The sequence below is a fragment of the Anabrus simplex genome, chromosome X (genome assembly GCF_040414725.1).
Source record: "Anabrus simplex isolate iqAnaSimp1 chromosome X, ASM4041472v1, whole genome shotgun sequence".
NCBI lineage: Eukaryota > Metazoa > Arthropoda > Insecta > Orthoptera > Tettigoniidae > Anabrus > Anabrus simplex.
This window is the reverse complement of record NC_090279.1, coordinates 182562682-182581742: the sequence shown is the minus strand read 5'-3', so window position 1 is coordinate 182581742 and position 19061 is coordinate 182562682. Positions and strand designations below refer to the sequence as shown.

Below are 19061 nucleotides of genomic sequence, written 5' to 3'. Positions count from 1 at the left end.
TAGCCTCCGGTGACTGAGACTTAAATCGTGGAAATAGAATTTGAAATGCTTTTCTTCGGTGCTAAGGCACACATGACTCCTTGTAAATAATCTGATTTAGCGCAACGCGTATATGTTTTGTTCTTAAGGAATGTTAAACTAATATTTATTTATTTCTCCCCAATCATGTTACCAGACTTCGAAGTCGAAACTGTCTGGGTCCTCTCCATTGTCTATCAAATGCTGGCGCAGCATCTCTTGTGAGTTCGCTTTTCTTCCAGCCGTCGGTAAACCTCGAGATGTCAGCGCTTTCCGTAACATCACCAAGCTCATTTGGTCGATCTTCATTGCTGAAGTCTTTAAGTGTCCTGTCATGTCCTGTCACGGTCGCCAATTTATCGTTCTACGTTGCGATTTTATTTGACGTAAATGAATATCACACGAGAGCACGTTCACTTCCTTATATAAATTACTTTATTAACACTGTACGTCACAACACACAATTATACACAGTCACAAACGACACTATATACAACACTCAATAGCGGAGTACCCTGAAGTCGATTCTGACCAGTACAGATATCAACTGACTCGCACACTCTCTTGAATTCCCCACCTCACTCACTCGAGTCCGATACTCTGACTCCACCTCGGAGCCCAACAGTCACGCCCAGTCCATCACTTGCCTGAGTCCCAAGAACTAAGAACTGACTTCACTGAATGACAGCTCGATATTTATACTACTCGATCAACCATCTAGAATGATCGACTTCTGGAAGAGTTCTTACAACACTCTAATGGAACACACTCGAAACATCGATCGACCAGCTAGTCGAATGGGTACTCGAACTTTCCTTTCCTATTTAAAAATGTACATGGAAATATATACAACATTCGTACTGTCTCTACATGTATCGGTATAATAAAACCTTGCCGTAAGTTTCCAGAACCTTTCACCTATACCAAATTATAGTACAATAAGTCTAACATACTAACATTATGGAATTTTCTACCTCTTTCGACTCTGTAGATTTTGAGGTTAAACAATACGTATTTGAGGTTATACAATTTTATACTACATATTTACAGAGAAACCATATATTAGTCATGTTTAACACTTAAAGATAATTTAGCATTAAATAAACTATAATTACAATATATTAAAGATACTAATTGAAAGTTTTACACCAATTACGATGTCGTACCTACGACAGCCTTGGTTTGTATGTTTGAGATTTTAATATGTTGTTTTAGAATAAATGGGACGCCTAAAAGCAAAGTCAGCAATCTCCAATTTTTATAAGTTACCTTATGGCATTAATGGATTCTCCTTGATGTTTTTTAGCAATTTCCAGCGGTTATGAGAGGCAAAAGCAGCTGTAAGTGGATTAGTTCCCCTATTGGAAATCGGGGTTAGAAACAAAGGCTGCAAACTCCATACAACTCTCCAATCTGAGAAGCAAAGCCTGCAATATGCATTTGGCCATGTGACTGTCAGCCATCTCTTTTATTTTGCTTACATTACAGTATGACATAGTAGCATGTTTTGTGTTTATGGTGCTTCCACTGTGTGAATTTATGATAGTAGCTATTATAAAATTCTAATAGTTCCTGTAAAACGAATATCCAGGAAGGAACACCAGTGTCGTCTTCCAATGCAAGGAAGAGAAAATCTCATCCTGACAAATGGATTTTTCCAAGCCTCTAGTTCAGGGCCTCTCAGGGTGCATGCACTGTGCACGGTGAAAAAGACGACTTCGTTTGGTTGACCAGAGTGCAGACCCCCACTCCTCGATTTGAAGCAATAGGGCTGTCTCTCTCTTTTCCCACGCCTGTCTCGCTCGCTCCGCCTGTCTCGCTCTTCCTCACTTGCTCCGTACCGCTCCAAATCCGAGCCGAGTTGAGCTGAGCTTAGCCGAGTAGCCCAGAGACGAAGCGTTGGTCCAAGCTGAGCCGAGCGGGACCCATGCACTATGCACAGGAACTTCGCGCCGCTGTTTGCACGCGTGAGATTTTGGGTGTTTGACAGGCCCTGCAAGTCTAATTGATAACGTCAATCCATCCGATTTGCCCAAGGAGGCAGACAATAATGACTGTGCATGTGAACTAGTGGAAGAGTTTCCAGAATTGTCTGTGTAGAAGATACGTTCCAACGAAACGGACCCAAATGTGGGAGTGTTGATTTTGTGAAAAACTATTTCAGAGTATGCTTTACTGCAAATATAATAATCTGCTGTAATCCATATTTTAATTTCAAGCCTTCAAATAAATTTAGAACTCTGCTGGAAACCTGACTTTCTTCCCCATCTGAGGTGTAAAATCAGCAAAATCCACATATGAGAAGCAAAAACAGCAATGTCCTATTGAAAAGTGTTATTGTCTTAGCTCACAGTTACTTTACAATAAAAATATTATGTACAGTTGCTTTTCTGATGTCAATTCAGGTAACCAAATAGTTATTGATCGAATTTTCATTCCATGAACACCTCTAAACGTTTATTGCTTCTATTGTAAAAATTTTCAAAGTGGAGATTGCTGACTTTGCTTCTAGGCAGCTCAAATAAGGTACTCTTAGAAAAATTATCGTTTCCGAATGCTTTTAGCCATGAAAGACCTACGTCCCATTGCCTCGTAGGATTCCGGTCGCTTCCCACATCCTGACCTTGGCCGTGGTGTATTCTGTCTTATCGAATATGGATTTACTTTTGATTTTACGAGTGTTTTAATTATTTAAAATTCTTGTTCTGTTAACAACATTTGTCAGCGAGGGCGTGGGATTCAATGTATAAATGCTCACGAACCTTAGAACATACGTCACAAAATAACATTTCTCCGTCCCTGCAGTAGAAAATACTCAGTCTTTTGGTTCGTATCTAACAGCTCGCTGAAATCTCCGCGCCTGTCAGTTCTATCCTTGATTTTGAGAGCAAGACTACGTCATCGACATTTACCATTACAGAAGTATTGGACTTCGAAATACTTTAGAATGTCCCGTAGTCTTACACTGGAATATATTTATTATGTTTAACAAATTATAACATTATTATTATTTAGCGTATGGCTAACATATCGCATTACATACGAATACAACAATCAGTTGAACGTTGAAGGTTGAGAACGTTGAAGCTCGCCCGCTGTTTGGTTATCAACAATCTCAATCTAGGCTGAAATCCAGGAAAAGCTTCCTCCAGACATCAAAGCCCTTGAAAGGACCCTCAGATAAGGCAAGACTTTCTTGTGGAAATCTAAGCAGCAAGAATGAATTGAGTCGCGTGAACAACTTTCGGCTGACTACAATGAAGACTGGAGTGTTTGGAGGCCCCTTAACCAATTAAGAAATGGTGTCGGCAGGGCTAAGTCCTCACTTAAGTCATGGGGCTTCACATCACAGGACAGCAAGTCCGATTGCGGTAAAGAACTAACAGTGAACCATATGTATCAATGTCCTCTCTGCCCATTTTCATGCTTAGAGCAAGATTTAATACTTGCTGATGACAACACCCTAGGTGTGGCTCAGTTGTGGAAAAACACCATCTAGATGTACAGTAAATTTGGTCAATTTTGTTTGTCTGTTAATTTTTGTAAATTGTTTAATTATTATTTTATTTTTAACTGTATTATTAAGTATGCTTCTGACACGAGTAAATAAATGAACAGTTGCCAATCCATGGTGACATGAATGATACTTTTATCAACAAGCTAAAATCTAGTCATCCACCTCTTAGAACAGCCAGAAACTTAGCAGACGCTAACTTTAATCTGCTTCAGGCCTGAACGCAAGTATGGATATCCAATACTCCACCAGAATATCACAATCTACCATGGCTGAAAAACAAACCAGAGGGTTGTGATCTTCCACTGAAGACCTGGACAACCACCAAGAGAATTGGTACTGGCCATGGCAAATATGCCGACTCCCTCCATAAATGGGGAATACTTAATTCCGCAGCGTGCAGTTGGTGGTGCTGTGAAGCTTACAGTTCGGCACATTGAGGAACAGTGTCCTCTCACCGCCTACCAGAAAAATCCTAGAGACATTTTTCTGCTCTCACCTTTGTGTGTTGAATATGTAAATAACTTGAACCTGTAAATACTTCAAACTGTAAATTATAACATTTATTTTTCATGATAATCTCACCTGCTGATATGAATGATGTGTCCATCATCCACTCCTCTTGTCCTCATATTCTGAACAGCTTCACGAGTACAGATGGAGAGTCCAAGAACATTAAGATCCAGCTGGATCTTCCAGTCTTCTGTTGGGGCATCTACATTGGAACAGAGAGACATATAGAGAAGTTTACCAGCTCAGTGTGCAAAATGTACACAGAAATTACAGCGTCGTCGTAATTTCAAGTTCACATTAGGGGTGTATAATTATAAAACCACGTTTTATTCAAATTTTAAGACTTATAGGAGGAACCATCATGTGAAATTTCAACCTCGTATGACAAACTGTTTCAGAGAAATGAATATTTTTTGTTTGTTTTCGGATATTAACCCCCCACTCAACCTTTAAGGGCTGAATTGTGTTTCTTAACTAGTGTTATTTTTCATAAAGGGACAATCATTGAGTGAAATTTCAATTAATTTTTTCGGTGAGCGGTTTCGGAGTAAAGAATATTTTGGTTTTCAGAGTTTTATCCCCGTTTCATCCCCTTAGAGGTGGAATTTTTAGAAACCTTTCCTTTCTGGGTGCCTACATTGTAATAGAAATGTAGCCCCAAAATATGCTTTGCTTATGGCGAGTAGTTTTGTCTGGGCGTCGATTGACAATCAGTCAGGATATTACCTTCTATATATATATATAATTTGGGCTTTAATGGTTTAACCGCATGAAGTTGAACACAAGTGCAGTAGTTCTTTTAGCAATTACCTGTTAGACCGGTATCCCTTCCAGTTCCAGCGTTGTTGATCAGAATATCGACACCACCCAGTGTTTCCTTTATCCATTTGAAGAGAGCCAGGATGTCTTCTTCCTTAGAGACGTCACATTTCTTGGCGTACAGTTTACCAGGCTTCGCTTTCGTTTCGTGATAACGACCTCGGGTTTTTGCATCCTGTTTCGCCTGTGCCACGGCTTGCTGAAAAGAAAATGGCTCCCATAAGTCTTTTACGGAGTTCATCTTAAACGCGTTGCACTTCAAGCTCGGTGGAACCAGAAAAGAACGCGCAGACCAAAGGTCCGGGCGAAAATTGGCAAATTATTCACAAGCTAAAGAAAAATTAACAAACTCTCTAAAATAAAAACGAATCAATTACAATGACTGTAGTAGTAGTTTCCCTCTTGAAGTTGGCGTACTTCAAGGTTCAGCCAGAAGACCATTTCTATTCAACACTGCCATTAACTATTTGACAGAGCAACTGAGACCAGAACTTCCATAGTCTCTTTTTTACACGGTCGACATCGTGTTGGTTGGTGAAACATATGAAGAGGTCGAGGCAGTCTTAGAACTTTGGAGGGAAGCATTGGAGGAAATAGACCCAAAATTCATAGTACAGTAAAAAGACAATACGGAGGTCGAGTCATACGTAGTCGATATTTTTTTCTCTCGAACAGGAGACAACACGGAAAATCTAAGATATGCATTTCGAAACGTACGGTATATACTTGCGTATGATGCCACTAGATGGTGTATGTAAACACCAGTGTGGGTGTAAGCAGGCCCCCAAGTTCAGTGTGTGAGTGAGAGCGTCACAAAATGGACGTCAACAAGCAGGAGCAACGATCGTGAATTAAAATAGCAGTTCTCCACAGCAGAAATGTACGCCAATGCCATGCAGAGCTGCGGGAAGCATTAGGTGTGCATGCCATGCCCTATAGAACAGTGGCGAGGTGGGTGGAGACGTTCAAACGGGGTAGAGTATCTACTGCCGATTGGCCTCGCCCAGGCCGCCCAGTGTCCAGGGAGATGTGAGGTTCTTCCACACCCGCCTTATTCGCCTGATCTGAGCCCATATGACTATGATCTAATCCCCAAAGTCAAGAAGTCATTACGTGGACAACGGTTTGCTAACAAAGAGGACATCGTAACAGCATTTCGGAGAGAGGTGTCACACGTTAGCGATCCACATACAGCGAATGGTATTTAGCGCCTGCCCCACCGCTGGCAAAGCACAGTGGAAACCTTGGGTGATTATTTCGAAGGTCTGTAACCAGTGGGATCTGTCATTTGTACGTAGTCTTGTGTATTTGCTGCCTATACCATAATAAAACAATGTTTACCAATGGCCTGTGTTCTGTCACTTTCCTATGAGAATCTCCTGAAGTAAGAATTTGTCTTCAGGCACTATGCATACGTTCATGCCCTATATTTCCAAATGCATATCTTAGATTTTCCGTGTTGTCTCCTGTTCGCGAGAAAAAAAAAAAGTTGCCAAGACTTATGACTCGACCCTCGTATGTTCTGCAACTTCGTCAAGCCAGAAGTTCAAGGTTCACCTAACACAGTCTACCTTGCGCGTGAACCACTGGTAATGACGGATAAATATGTGTACCTCGACTCTGTTAGCACGATTGATCATGACGTGAAGCATCGCATCAGTGTTGGAAGGACGAAATGGCATTTGCTGACCGGTGTTTTGTGTGACAGGCAGATGACTATAAAGCTGATAATAATGTTATTGGCTGTACGACCCACTAAGTACTTTTACGGTTTTTCGGAGACACCGAGGTGCCGGAATTTAGTCTCGCAAGAGTTCTGTTACGTGCCATAAATCTACTTACACGAGGCTAACGTATTATTCGCGAAACTTTTAGTGATACTTCGGCTCCCTAGTGCTGAATCGGTAGACCTCGGTTATCTTCGAGATTCGTATTGGCAACCTTTGACACACAAACTATGAATCGATTATGCATCGCCGTGAGACATCTGGCGTACACTTTACGTACTAGTACTGTTGCTGTTTACACAGCAAAGCCAAAATATAGAATTCATTGTAGGAATAAGATTCGCATCATGAATTTTTTGTATCATGTTAAATAATGTGAGTGCGACACAGTTGTTGGCTTAAGATAATAAAGGTTTAGAAAATTCCTATCGATCGATCATACTATCGATTAAATTCAGATTTCATTTCCATTCAGTTGGCAGTATTACCCGAACCGGGGTAGCTCCCTCCTTACTCCTCAAACCCGTAAAACCAAGTATCACTAAAAGTTTCGCGGATAATATTTGAACACTTTCAAATACGGACTGAGCCAGGATCGAACTTGCCAAGTTGGGGTCAGAGGGCCAGCGCCTCAACCGTCTGAGCCACTCAGCCCGGCACTATAAAGCTGAAGGCTATAAGACTGCTCTCATTTACGGCTCTGAATGTTGGACAAGGCAGAAGAAGCACGTCCCGCAGATGCGGGTGCTGCGATAGTCAGCGGTTCACTCTGTCTGACCGATTGCGCAATGTGCAGTGTGAAGATGATTGAATTCTGCCCAGGGGTGCTCGAGCACCCCGAAAAATTTTCGTGGGGGTGCCCATCAGGGAGGGGAGAGATTTTTTTAAAAAGGGATCATAACATTTTCACACCAGGCAAATACTGGGGCTGTGCCTTAATTAAGGCCCCGGCCGCTTCCTTCCCACCCCTATCCCTTTCCTATCCCACCGTCGCCGTAAGAACTATCTGTGTCGGTGAGACGTAACATTGATCCATTAATAACGATTATAAGATAAAGTTACCTTAGGGATAACAGCGTAAATTTTTTTTTGGAGAGTTTTTCTCTCTCTCTTAATCCTTTTACCCTCCAGGGTCGGCTTTCCCTCGGACTCTGCGAGGGATTCCACCTCTACCGCCTCAAGGGCAGTGTCCTGGGGCTTCAGACTCTGGGTTGGTGGATACAAGTGGGGAGGATGACCAGTACCTCGCCCAGGCGGCCTCACCTACTATGCTGAACAGGGGTCTTGTGAGGGGCTGGGTAGATTGGAAGGGATAGACAAGGAAGAGGGAAGGAAGCGGCCGTGGCCTTAAGTTAGGTACCATCCCGGCATTCGCCTATAGGAGAAGTGGGAAACCACGGGAAACCACTTCCAGTATGGCTGAGGTGGGAATCGAACCCACCTCTACTAAGTTGACCTCCCGAGGCTGAGTGGACTCCGTTCCAGCCCTCGTACCACTTTTCAAATTTCGTGGCAGAGCCGGTAATCGAACCTGGGCCTCCGGGGATGGCAGATAATCACACTAACCACTACACCACAGAGGCGGACTTGATAGTTCTTATCAACAAAAAAGATTGCGACGTCGATGTTGGATTAAGGAATATGATTCCTTCTTTTTTATTTGCCTCTACCTTCATGTAGGTCGTGGAATATATTATGGTTCATACTATTATATACACACTTGATCAACAGGTGTTGTGATCTTATTCTTAGTAATAGGAACAGCATTTTTAGGATATGCTCTACCCCTTGAGGACAAACATCTTTTAGGAGATCCTGATAATTTTACACCCGCTAATCCTTTAGTAACACCGGTGCATATTCAACCAGAATGATATTTTCTCTTTGCTTATCCAATCCTACGATCAATTCCTAATAAATTAGGAGGTGTTATTGCATTAGTGATTAAACTCGTTTTCCATCAAGTATTGCTCATTCAACACCCACGACTGCATTTTCATGAGGGTTAAATTCGACGTTTTTCAGGGCCTTTCCACTTTTCGGACTGTGAGATTTTACACTCATCTTGCAATACCAAGGTGTTTATGTCCCTACATTACCAACAGAGGTGCTGAGGAGCCCATTAAGAAACTTTTGTTCACATTGGTCTCAATCACAAGTGAGTTATGTGGATATTTTATTAATTAGATATGATTTATCCAAAACTTCAGAACGGGCAATTTATTCCAGAGATAGTTATATTTGCTAAAGATCGCTATTGCTATACCCATTTTTAAATATACATCAGAACATTCTTTTTCCGCCTTGAGAATATTAAAATCTTACCTGCGCAGTACCATGACGCAAGGAAAATGAACGACAATGTAAACTGAACCCTGAAACTGTGGCGAACATTTTCATCAACCAATCGGTTGTTCGTAGGAGCATTCTCTTTGTGAGTGAGAATTGGGAATTCCGCGAAGGTTTTGAAATTTTACTAAAAACTTACAACTTTCAGATTTTTATTTTATTATTCTTTCTTCTTTTTTAATCTGTTCACCCTCCAGGGTTGGCTTTCCCCTCGGACTCAGCGAAGGATCCCACCTCTACCGCCTCAAGAGCAGTGTTCTGGAACGTGCGTTACGGTACTAAATTATGATCAAATTTGAGACAATTTGCTTTATTGAAAAATCTCTGGTACCAGAGCACGAGAAAACTAGACTTTTTTACCTTAAGATTTTAGGAACACAGTTTGTATTTCTTTAACCTCCTTCCTTTTAATTCACATAAAATTATTTAAAATTCGAAATCTCTTACTTTTCCATTATTAGAACTCACCTTTACCTTTTATGTGTTTTTATGTCAATTGTATGTGTATTTCCGTGAACTTTTGTTAGTACTCGTTCATTATTGTTGAAAAAGCGTCTAATAAAACAGTAATCGAGCTCGGTTGCTGCTGTAACGTGCGGCCAGTATCCAGTATTCGAGAGATAGTGGGTTCGAACTCCACTGTCGACAGCCCTGAAGATGGTTTTCCGTGGTTTCCCATTTTCACACCAGACAAATGCTGGGGCTGTACCTTAATTAAGGCCACGGACGCTTCCTTCACATTCCTAGGCCTTTCCTATCTCATCGTCGCCATAAGACGTATCTTATTCACACCAAAAATCGAATCATTCCAAGCAAAAGCAGTTCACACTCTTCCTTGATTTCCATGTGTTACAATTGCCTCCAGCTCAACCACTCAGCCGTGAATTGTCCCAATGATACCCGCTGCAATAGATGCGGGGACAATCATCACCATTCAGCTTGCCCCGTTCCTCGAGATCAACCTAAATGTGCTAACTGCTCAGGCAGTCACGCAGCCTCCTATCCTGGCTGTCCTTACTTTAAAAAAGGCAATCAAAGCACCTCAAATTTCAGTCTCAAAGACGAACACTACATATCTCCCAAATTTAAATCAAGACTCAAATCTCAGCCACCCAACACCACTGCAACCCTTCCCCACTGCAGAAATAATTAAATGTCTCCTCACTCTCCTCACAAGCCAGATGTAAACCAAGTTCCCCACACCAAATCCCAACCCAGTTCAATCCAGCAACCCAGAGACACTGTATGCATCAACCTCAACCGCAATCGAGCACCCACAGCCCCCCCCCCCCTAGACCTAACTGCCTGCACGACAGATGGCAGGTGCCTCCTAGTACGATAGTATCCTTCAATCCCTTGTCCGCCAATTTATTTGGTCAAACTAAATCACCACCTCCATATTTCAAAGTCGCCACCATCTCATCCCAATATCTCAACCGCCGCAATCCTTTCTGTTTTCTGAAATACTGGAATTATTGCAGCAACCAACATGCAGAAGACAATTTCGTTGCACCAAGCAAACAACCACCCCTAGCTAAGGGACACCCTTCAATTCCACTGGCGACGGTAGCAAACGTGTTCGGATCGGATGGGTTGCTTGTTTGGACTCTTCAGTTAAGCACCCCCACTGATTTCAAAACCCGCGCCCCTGATACCGCCTCTATCTGTGAGAAACTGGAGGAGCGGCAGTTGCGCTCGTACGAACACATAAAATGTCGAGAAACCAAGGAGAGAACGTCCTAGATCAGGGATGGGGAACCTATGACACGCGTGCCATTTAGGGCCGGTATTATAATAAAGGTTTAAACTGCTGGTTCAGTTTAAACTTCGGTTTATCTGTCAGTCGTGTATTATAAAACTTAATCTTAAGTTTAACTAGAAATTAATTTTACTGCCACTCATCTACCGTTTAAACTGAAGTTTGAGAATACATAACCTTACAACATGGCAGAACGAATGGATCTCGAAGATATTTTTGAGGTGTTTGAAGAAATACTAAGCGATGACGAAGTGGTTCAAATTATTGAACGACCACGGGCATAACGACTTTTCCGAGCAAGGAGACGCCACTTTCATATATGGTTTGAAAAACAGTTTTTAACAGAACAGACTGTCATAACCATATTTCAGCAAATTGGTGCTAGAATAAAACATGCAACGAAAAGGTAAGAATGTAAAAATGACTTTTTGAACTGTTTGAATGTCAAAAGTGTAAATTTTAGAAATAAAGTAACTTCCTTCTATTTCAGAAATCATGCTGTAGAACCCCTCAGTCAGCTACTAATAACATTGCGGATGTATGCCTCCCGTAGTATGTTTATTAAAATGGGAGATTTCTGAGGAATTCATAAGACCACTGTTTCATGGCCTATATAAATATTTCTGTACAGATTGCACAAGCAACTATATTTCCTTACAAATAAAATTAGGACAACGTTTATTGCTTTTATCCGCCATTTTACCTACAAGAAATAAACAAATCAGTATCGATAGTCATCTTTTCTCGAAGTCACTGCTACCAAGATCGTATATTTCCTTCTTCACCTCAGTTTAAGTTAGGCCGGACGTTATAAGACTCAACATCGGTTTAAACTCAAGTTACAGTTTAACTCAATCTTCAGTTTAAACTCTCATTATAATACCGGCCCTGAGTGACACGATTTCTGTACCACGTCAAACAAAATTCTGACACCACAGCTACAGTGTTTAAATTTCTTCTTACTCTCTCTCTCTCTCTCCCTCTCTTTCTCTCTATCTCTGTCTGTGTGTGTGCGTGTGTTTTCTGTAAGGACTCAGAACTATTAAAACTACGAAATCGAAGTACAATATTGTGGAAGATTCATACAGTATGTGTAAATGTATTCTAAATGTACTGTTACTGTTCATAATTTGTATTCCAATGTATTTGTCTCTGACTGTTTGGTCTGGTACCTAAAGCCAATAAAGAAAAATATTAACATGTAATAAATAGGTTGAAAATTTAGCAACATAGCATATTTTAATATTACGCCTTAATAACGAAGTACGTCTATGTCACAATTCCTTCTATGCCCATATTCTTCACAAATTTTATTGGATTAAAGCAAAATACAAATCATACTATTAAAATTTACCTGTTTTTAAAATGTAAATTGCAGTAATGTTTGCAAATTAAAATCAGGAAATATTCATTTGAATTGATTTATATCTAAATTCCAAGCTAATACACAAATTAAGTCAAATGAGGGGTTTCATTATGAATTTTTTTACTATTAGCTTTACGTCGCACAGGCACAGACAGGTCTTACGGCGACAATGGGATAGGAAAGGCCTGGGAATGGGAAGGAAGCGGCCGTGGTCTTTATGAAGGTAGAGCCCCAGCATTTGCCTGGTGTGAAAATGGGAAACCACACGTTCCACATATTACAATTAGGCACAAAACGCGATTCTGAAACAGAATATATTTTTAAAAAATGAGGAAGTAGAGGTAAAACAATGCAAAAACATCTCCGTACAGGCCAAGAAGGCCCTTGGAGGGGTGGAAGGTAAATGCTTTCACTATTCTTAACCTCTGTTGTAAGTGCTAGTGGTGATTGTTGTTTTAAGAGGAAGTACAACTAAGAGAGAAAAATGGACGGGATCAGACACTTAGGAAAATGAAGGTATCGCCCAAAGAAAGACAAGGGCCACGAAGGGCGTGAAAATGACAGATTTCCTAGCCCTCGGAAGGTGGGGTCAGAAAATAATAGAGAGTTGTCCAAGGGAGATCGGATAGGATAAACGGAAGTGAGGAGTCTGACACAAATAAGTTGAAGCAATGCCAGGACTGAGATAATGGCCTCGTGGTCGCAAACCAACGCTCCCAAGGTGAGAGCCCCTGGGGCTATTTTAGTTGCCTCTTACGACAGGCAGGGGCTACCGTGGGTGTTATTCTACCGCTCCCACCCACAGGGGAATCTTCTAAGTGAGAGAGAGTGGTCAATTCAGTGTCGTGCTACTTTTGCCCCAGTGCACGTCTTTTGAGTTGACGCCCATGGGTGACCTGTGCGAATGAGAAGCTACCTAGGATGAAGGGACACACACATTCTATGAGCTAGAAGAATTAATTAATGAAGATTAAAATCCGAACTCGGCCAGGAATCGAACCCGGGACTCGTAGTAAGAAAGGCGAGCAGTTAGCCACTGAGCCGGACGATTGAGGTGTGCTTCTTTCTGGCCGGGCTGATTGGCTCAGACGGTTGAGGCGCTGGCCTTCTGACCCAAACTTTGCAGGTTCGATCCTGGCTCAGTCCCGTGATATTTGAAGGTACTCAAATACATCAACCTCGTGGCGATACATTTACTGGCACGTAAAAACAATTCCTGCGGGACTAAATTCCGGCACCTCGGCGTCTCCAAAAACCGAAAAAGAAGTTAGTGGTTCGGAAAGCCAATAACATTGTTATTCAATTTCTGGCAGTACCGGGAATAGAAACCGGACCTCGGAGAACGGAAACTATTACCACTCGCCGCTACACTACAGGAGTAGGTAATAATAATAATAATAATAATAATAATAATAACGCAACTCGTGACCTCCTTGTCTGCATGGTCAGCGTTGAAGCCTTCGGTTCAGAGAGTCGCAGGTTCGATTCCCAGCCAGATCAGGGATTTTAATCGCGTCTGATTGATTATTCTGGCCCGGGGACTGGGCGTTTGTGTTTGTCCCAACATTCCCCTCTTCAAATTCAGACAACACACCACACTACCAACCACCACAAAAAACACGCAATAGTAATTACATCCCTCCACATAGGGTTGGCGTCAGGAAGGGCATCCGGTCGTAAAACAGGGCAAAATCCACATTTGCAGCACAGTTCGAACCCGCGACCCTAGAGGTGTGGGAAAAGCGGTGAAATTATAAGAAGAAGAAGAAGACTGAACTATAAACTCATGTGTCCTCATCCTGAAATGGTGCAGCTCTTTTCACCCAATGGGATGTGCTGCATGTACCATTTCAATCACATACCAGCCTTCCTGTCATTCTTACATTTCTGGCAGTACCAAGAATCGAACCAAGGCCCCCAAGCACCGCAGCTAATAACACTAACCATTACGCTACGGAGGCGGAAATAATAATAATAATAATAATAATAATAATAATAATAATAATAATAATAATAATAATAATAATTTTTATGTTACACTAGCTACTTTCACGATTTTCGAAAACACTGATGTGCCAGAGTTTTATCCCACAGGAGTTCTTTTACATGATGGTAAATCTTCTGACGCGAGCCTGACGTATTTGAACACGTTTAAGAAGTTAGGTAAACAATTCATAGTTCGATCCGGGTGACAACCCTAAATGGAAATGATGAATTGCTTAGTTACATGGTAATAAAGGAATATGTTACAAGGAGGGCGACATTAAACTAGTCTATGGGTTGAAACAACTTCATAGTTGCGATGTTCTACATCCCCACTCACCTCTATTTTCTCGACTCGTCGTGCCACAGCTACGACATGAACTCCGTGGTCTTGTAACTGGTAGGCTACAGCTGCTCCTATACCAGCACTAGCTCCTGTCACCAAAGCTACACGTCCCGACCAACGCTCCATGCTGTCTGCCTGTTAGGAACTTGCTGTCTGTTCAATAGAAATCTCTTTATATTATCTATAGCAAGTCAAGGCAAGAAAAGTCAAGGTTCAATGTTACACGATCAGAGCGCAGTGTACAGTGTGAAGAGAAGCCACGAACTTCAAACTAACTGTGTTACATAATTGTTTGTCTTCTGGTTATTATGATCGTGTGTCCTCCCGCTAGAAGGTACTGTAGGAGAATGAACGAGGAGACACTCGAGGCGACGTCTGCAGTGTAGTTTTGTCCACTGCTTGACAGAAATTCAGTATTCCCAAGAACTACCAGTTTGTAATTTTCAATTAATTTTTTATTCAATAAAGGCCTAAGGATTTAGTGCCAGCAGTGTCCGAGGACATGTGGTGTTGGTCGACAACGTTATTTTCATGTAACAGTTACCTGTGCCTCAGTTACAAGATCGGTAGATGCAGAGTGGGTCTCTGTCCAACAGCTCTGCACTCCGACCGGCCAACCGAGCAGAGGAGGGGTGGCCACGGCTCCACCGTGGCTCTACGCCTCTGCATTCGGGAGACGGGACAGGCCTGGGCCCAACCGTCGGCTGTCCTGAGAATGGTTTTCCGTGGTTTTCCATTCTCCTGCACTAAGGCGAATGCCGGGACTGTTCCTAGTACAGTCCACGGCCGCCAACCCCCTCACCTTCTCCAAGTATCTCCTTCATCGTCACAAATCTCCCGGCCTGAGAGACGGCGTCACCGTCTAAGAGGCCCTCCTCCTCCTTCAGGGAAGGAATGAAAACATTTTAATAGTAACAGTCAGTTAGAAAGAAATAACAGTTTAAAATAGCAGTTAATTACAACAATACGATGGTGGTTACCAACATTAGTGCAGAGGTGTTCCAAAAGTGGCCTCATTCATCGTAAAAAACAAAAAAAGGTTCGCCCTCGTACATTTTCATTAGGATTGTGGATGTGTTTTTGGGATTAAAGACGAGATGGCAAAGAGGTTATTTCACTGTTCACCTCTTAGTAGCCTCATACAGAGTACAGATTATGCTTCCTTTGACTGCACCCACAAGGGAGAAAAAGAGTTCCGATAAATCGAAAGTAAAATGACTGTATCCCCAAAAGAATAATTAAAGCTCATGAATTGGGAGAATAGAAATAGGCCTACAGTACCAATGTTATTATTATTATTGTTATTATTATTATTATTATTATTATTATTATTATTATTATTATTATTATTATTACGAGAGTCGAGTCACATAAGTCATGGTCATGGCAACTGTTTTTTTTTTCTCTCGCGAACAGGAGACAACACGGAAAATCTAAGATATGCATTTGGAAATATATGGGATGTACTTATGCACAGTGCCTGAAGACAAATTCTGACTTCAGTCAGGAGATTCTCGTAGGAAAATGATAGAACACAGGCCATTGGTAAACACTGCTTTATTATGGTGTAGACAGCAAATACACAAGATTAAGTAAAAAGGACGGGTCTTCGCTGGTTACAGACCTTCGAAATAATCACCAAAAGTTTCCACTGTGCGTACATCTTTGTCCATGGTCACTGGACGGCCTGGGCGAGGCAAATCAGCAGTTGATACTCTATCCCATTTGAATGACTCCACCCACCTCGCCACTGTTCTATAGGGCATGGCATGCACACCTAATGCTTCCCGCAGCTCTGCATGGTATTGGCGTGCATTTCTGCCGCGAAGAACTGCTATTTTAATATACGATCGTTGCTCCTGCTTGTTGACTTCCATTTTGTGATGCTCTCACTCACACACTGAAGTTGGGGGCATACTTAAACCCACACTGTTGTTTACATACACCATCTAGTAGCATCATACGCAAGTACATACCGTACGTTCCCAAACGCATATCTTAGATTTTCCGTGTTGTCTCCTGTTCGCGAGAAGAAAAAAAAATAGTTGCCATGACTTATGACTCGACCCTCGTATTATTATTAGCCAGTCTTGTGGTGTAGGGGCAGGGTGCCCGTCTGTTATTCTAAGGTCCTGGTTTCATATTCCGGCCATTTGAAAAGATTTGAGTTCTGGACTGTGGTGTAGTGGTTAGTGTGAATAGCTGCCATTCCCGAGGGCCCGAGTTTGATTCCCAGTTACGGCACGAAATTTGAAAAGTAGTACGAGGGCTGGAACGGAGTCCATTCAGCCTCGGGAGCTCAACTGAGTAGAGGGGATTCGATTCCCACCTCAGCCTTCCTCGAAGTGGTCTTCCGGGCTTTCCCACTTCCCCTCCAGGCAAATGCCAGGATGGTACCTAACTTAAGGCCACGGCTGCTTCCTTCCCTTGTTTCCTTGTCTGTCCCTTCCGATCTTCCCACACACCTACAAGGTTGCTGTTCAACACAGAAGATGAGGCGCCCGGGCGAGATCATCGTCCTCCTTCCCAGTTGTAACCCCCGACCCAAAGTCTCACGCTCCAAGACACTGTCTTTGAGGTGGTAGAGGTGGAATCCCTGGCTGAGTCCGAAGGAAATACCAACCCTGGAGGTAAATGGATTAAGAAAGAAAGAAAGAAAGAAAGAAAGAGAAGTAGAACGGGCTTCACTTGTTTTTCTCAAGCTCTTAGTTACAAGAAGAAGGCGCACAATGAGAAGATGTCGCTACTGACCTAGTGTACACAGACCAACAATGGTTGTCATGGTTACAATAGTGTCTGGAAATGGGCTTTATTTCCAAATAGACACCCCTGCCCAAAAACATATCCATGGTAAAAAGAGCTTGCACAAGCAATACCGAACAGGAAGGCCATTTGTAAAGATACGGTTTGATGGGATGTAAGGTCATAAACATTACTAGTAGTTGGCGTATTAAACCAATGCTGCTTACTGTGACGTGCGCCACTCGTCGATCACCCTGTATTGCACGTAGCTCTCAGCTTGCATTCGGGAGATACTGGGTTCGAACCCTACAGTCGGCAACCCTGAAGATTTTTCATTTTTTGCCTGATCGGTCGTTATTTCGCCTTTAACAACATTTTAGGTCAATATATACCATTTCGAAGAATTTTAATATCATTTTATTATTTTTTTATATACGCATACATTTAAAGCCATAGTAAAAGAAATCCATAAGTGACAAGTAACAACATATAAAATTATACATTTTTCTTACATAATTATGGTTAAAGTTTGCTAACTACTACTATTAAAATGTTTTCATTCCTCTCCTGAAGGGGGAGGCGGGCCTCTTAGACAGTGACGCCGTCTCTCAGGTCGGGAGATTTGTCACAGTGAAGGAGATTGCTAAGGGGTCTGTTGACTTTTGACGAGGCGGTGCCTCACGGACTATTGGAGGTGGAGAGGTGGTAGTTGATACACGTGATTGGCTTGATGTGGGATTTTATTGAGACCAATATAAAGTATACAAAATAATCAAGAGATGATGCTGGACAGCAACAAGTCAGGTACAAATGGCCACATTTGCTTGACATTACATGGGGTTTTATTGACACCAACAACGAGTGCACAAATAGGCCAACAGATGGCGCTGGACAACAACACATCAGTGATGCCGCAGGAGACCCGTGTACGGTATAAAAGGAACTGTCTTTAGAGAGGGCGTTAGATGCACCTGCAATTGTGGCATTTTGACGTTACCAGAAAAGGCAATCTTTTTCTTCTTCTCTTCTTCTTATTTTCTTCATGGGGCCTCTAAATATTAGTTCCTAATTAGCGTCGACCTTTAAGATCTTTTGCTACCATGTTTTTCCTTCTTTTCCACTTAGATATACCTGCTCTCTTCACAGAGCTGCAGGTTGTCCTTATTGGGTCTTCTTGGATTTTTCTCTCTCTTCATCTGGTAGTCCTAGAGTGGAGAGTCTGATTCTACCCAGCGCCTCACATTCGAAAAGTATGTGTTCAGCTGATTCCTCAGCTTTATTGCATTTCCTACATGTATTGTATCTTATTACTCCAATTCTATGTAGGTGTTTTTTCAGCTGGCAGTGTCCTGTCAACAGTCCTACTACCCATCTTATATTTTCTCTGCTGAGTTTCAACAGTTCTTTAGTATGCTTCTTCTTTGGTCCTTTTATCGGTTTCTTTGCAATCTTGCATCCTGGAGTATTTTTCCAGTTCTCCATTTGTTTCTTTTGTACCCATTTTCCTATGTTGTGTCGGGCTTGTGCATAGGAAATCCCGCATACAGGTTCTGGGTCTACAAAATGTGTTTCTGCCCTTTTCCTGGCCAGTGTATCTGCCTTTTCATTTCCTTCTATACCTGCATGCCCTGGTACCCATATTATTTTGACAATGTTGTACTTTGAGAGCTTCAGGAGAAGTGACAATGCCAGACAATTCTGGATATTATCCGGACTGCTTCTACTGCCTTAATGGCCGCAAACGCACTGTCAGTGAAGCTTTATGTACTTTATTTTAGTGTCAATAAAACCCCATGTCATGCCAAACATGTGCGTCAATTATTACCTTTCTACCTCCAATATTCCGTGAAGTATTGCCTCGTCAAATGTTAAATTATGTCCATATTGCATACACTTCCATTATACCGCTTTTCACGAGAGTTTAA

The 19061-nt window shown here is 42.0% G+C and overlaps 1 protein-coding gene across 2 annotated transcripts in view; it reads right to left on the bottom strand.

The window, feature by feature from the left end:
- The window catches only part of LOC136886232 (farnesol dehydrogenase), a 191709-nt gene extending 177100 nt beyond the window's left edge, over window positions 1-14609 (bottom strand). The window contains exons 1-3 of one of the 2 annotated variants that reach the window (XM_067158969.2): window positions 14389-14609; window positions 4856-5063; window positions 4118-4247 (exon numbers count right to left, since the gene is read on the bottom strand). In XM_067158969.2, coding sequence (XP_067015070.2) covers window positions 4118-4247; window positions 4856-5063; window positions 14389-14520 — 470 coding nt within the window. In that variant the 5' untranslated portion in view covers window positions 14521-14609. The remainder of the gene's footprint in view (window positions 1-4117; window positions 4248-4855; window positions 5064-14388) is intronic. The other variant, XM_068230695.1, reaches the window with a different exon arrangement.
- Between the last annotated feature and the right edge of the window lie 4452 nt (window positions 14610-19061).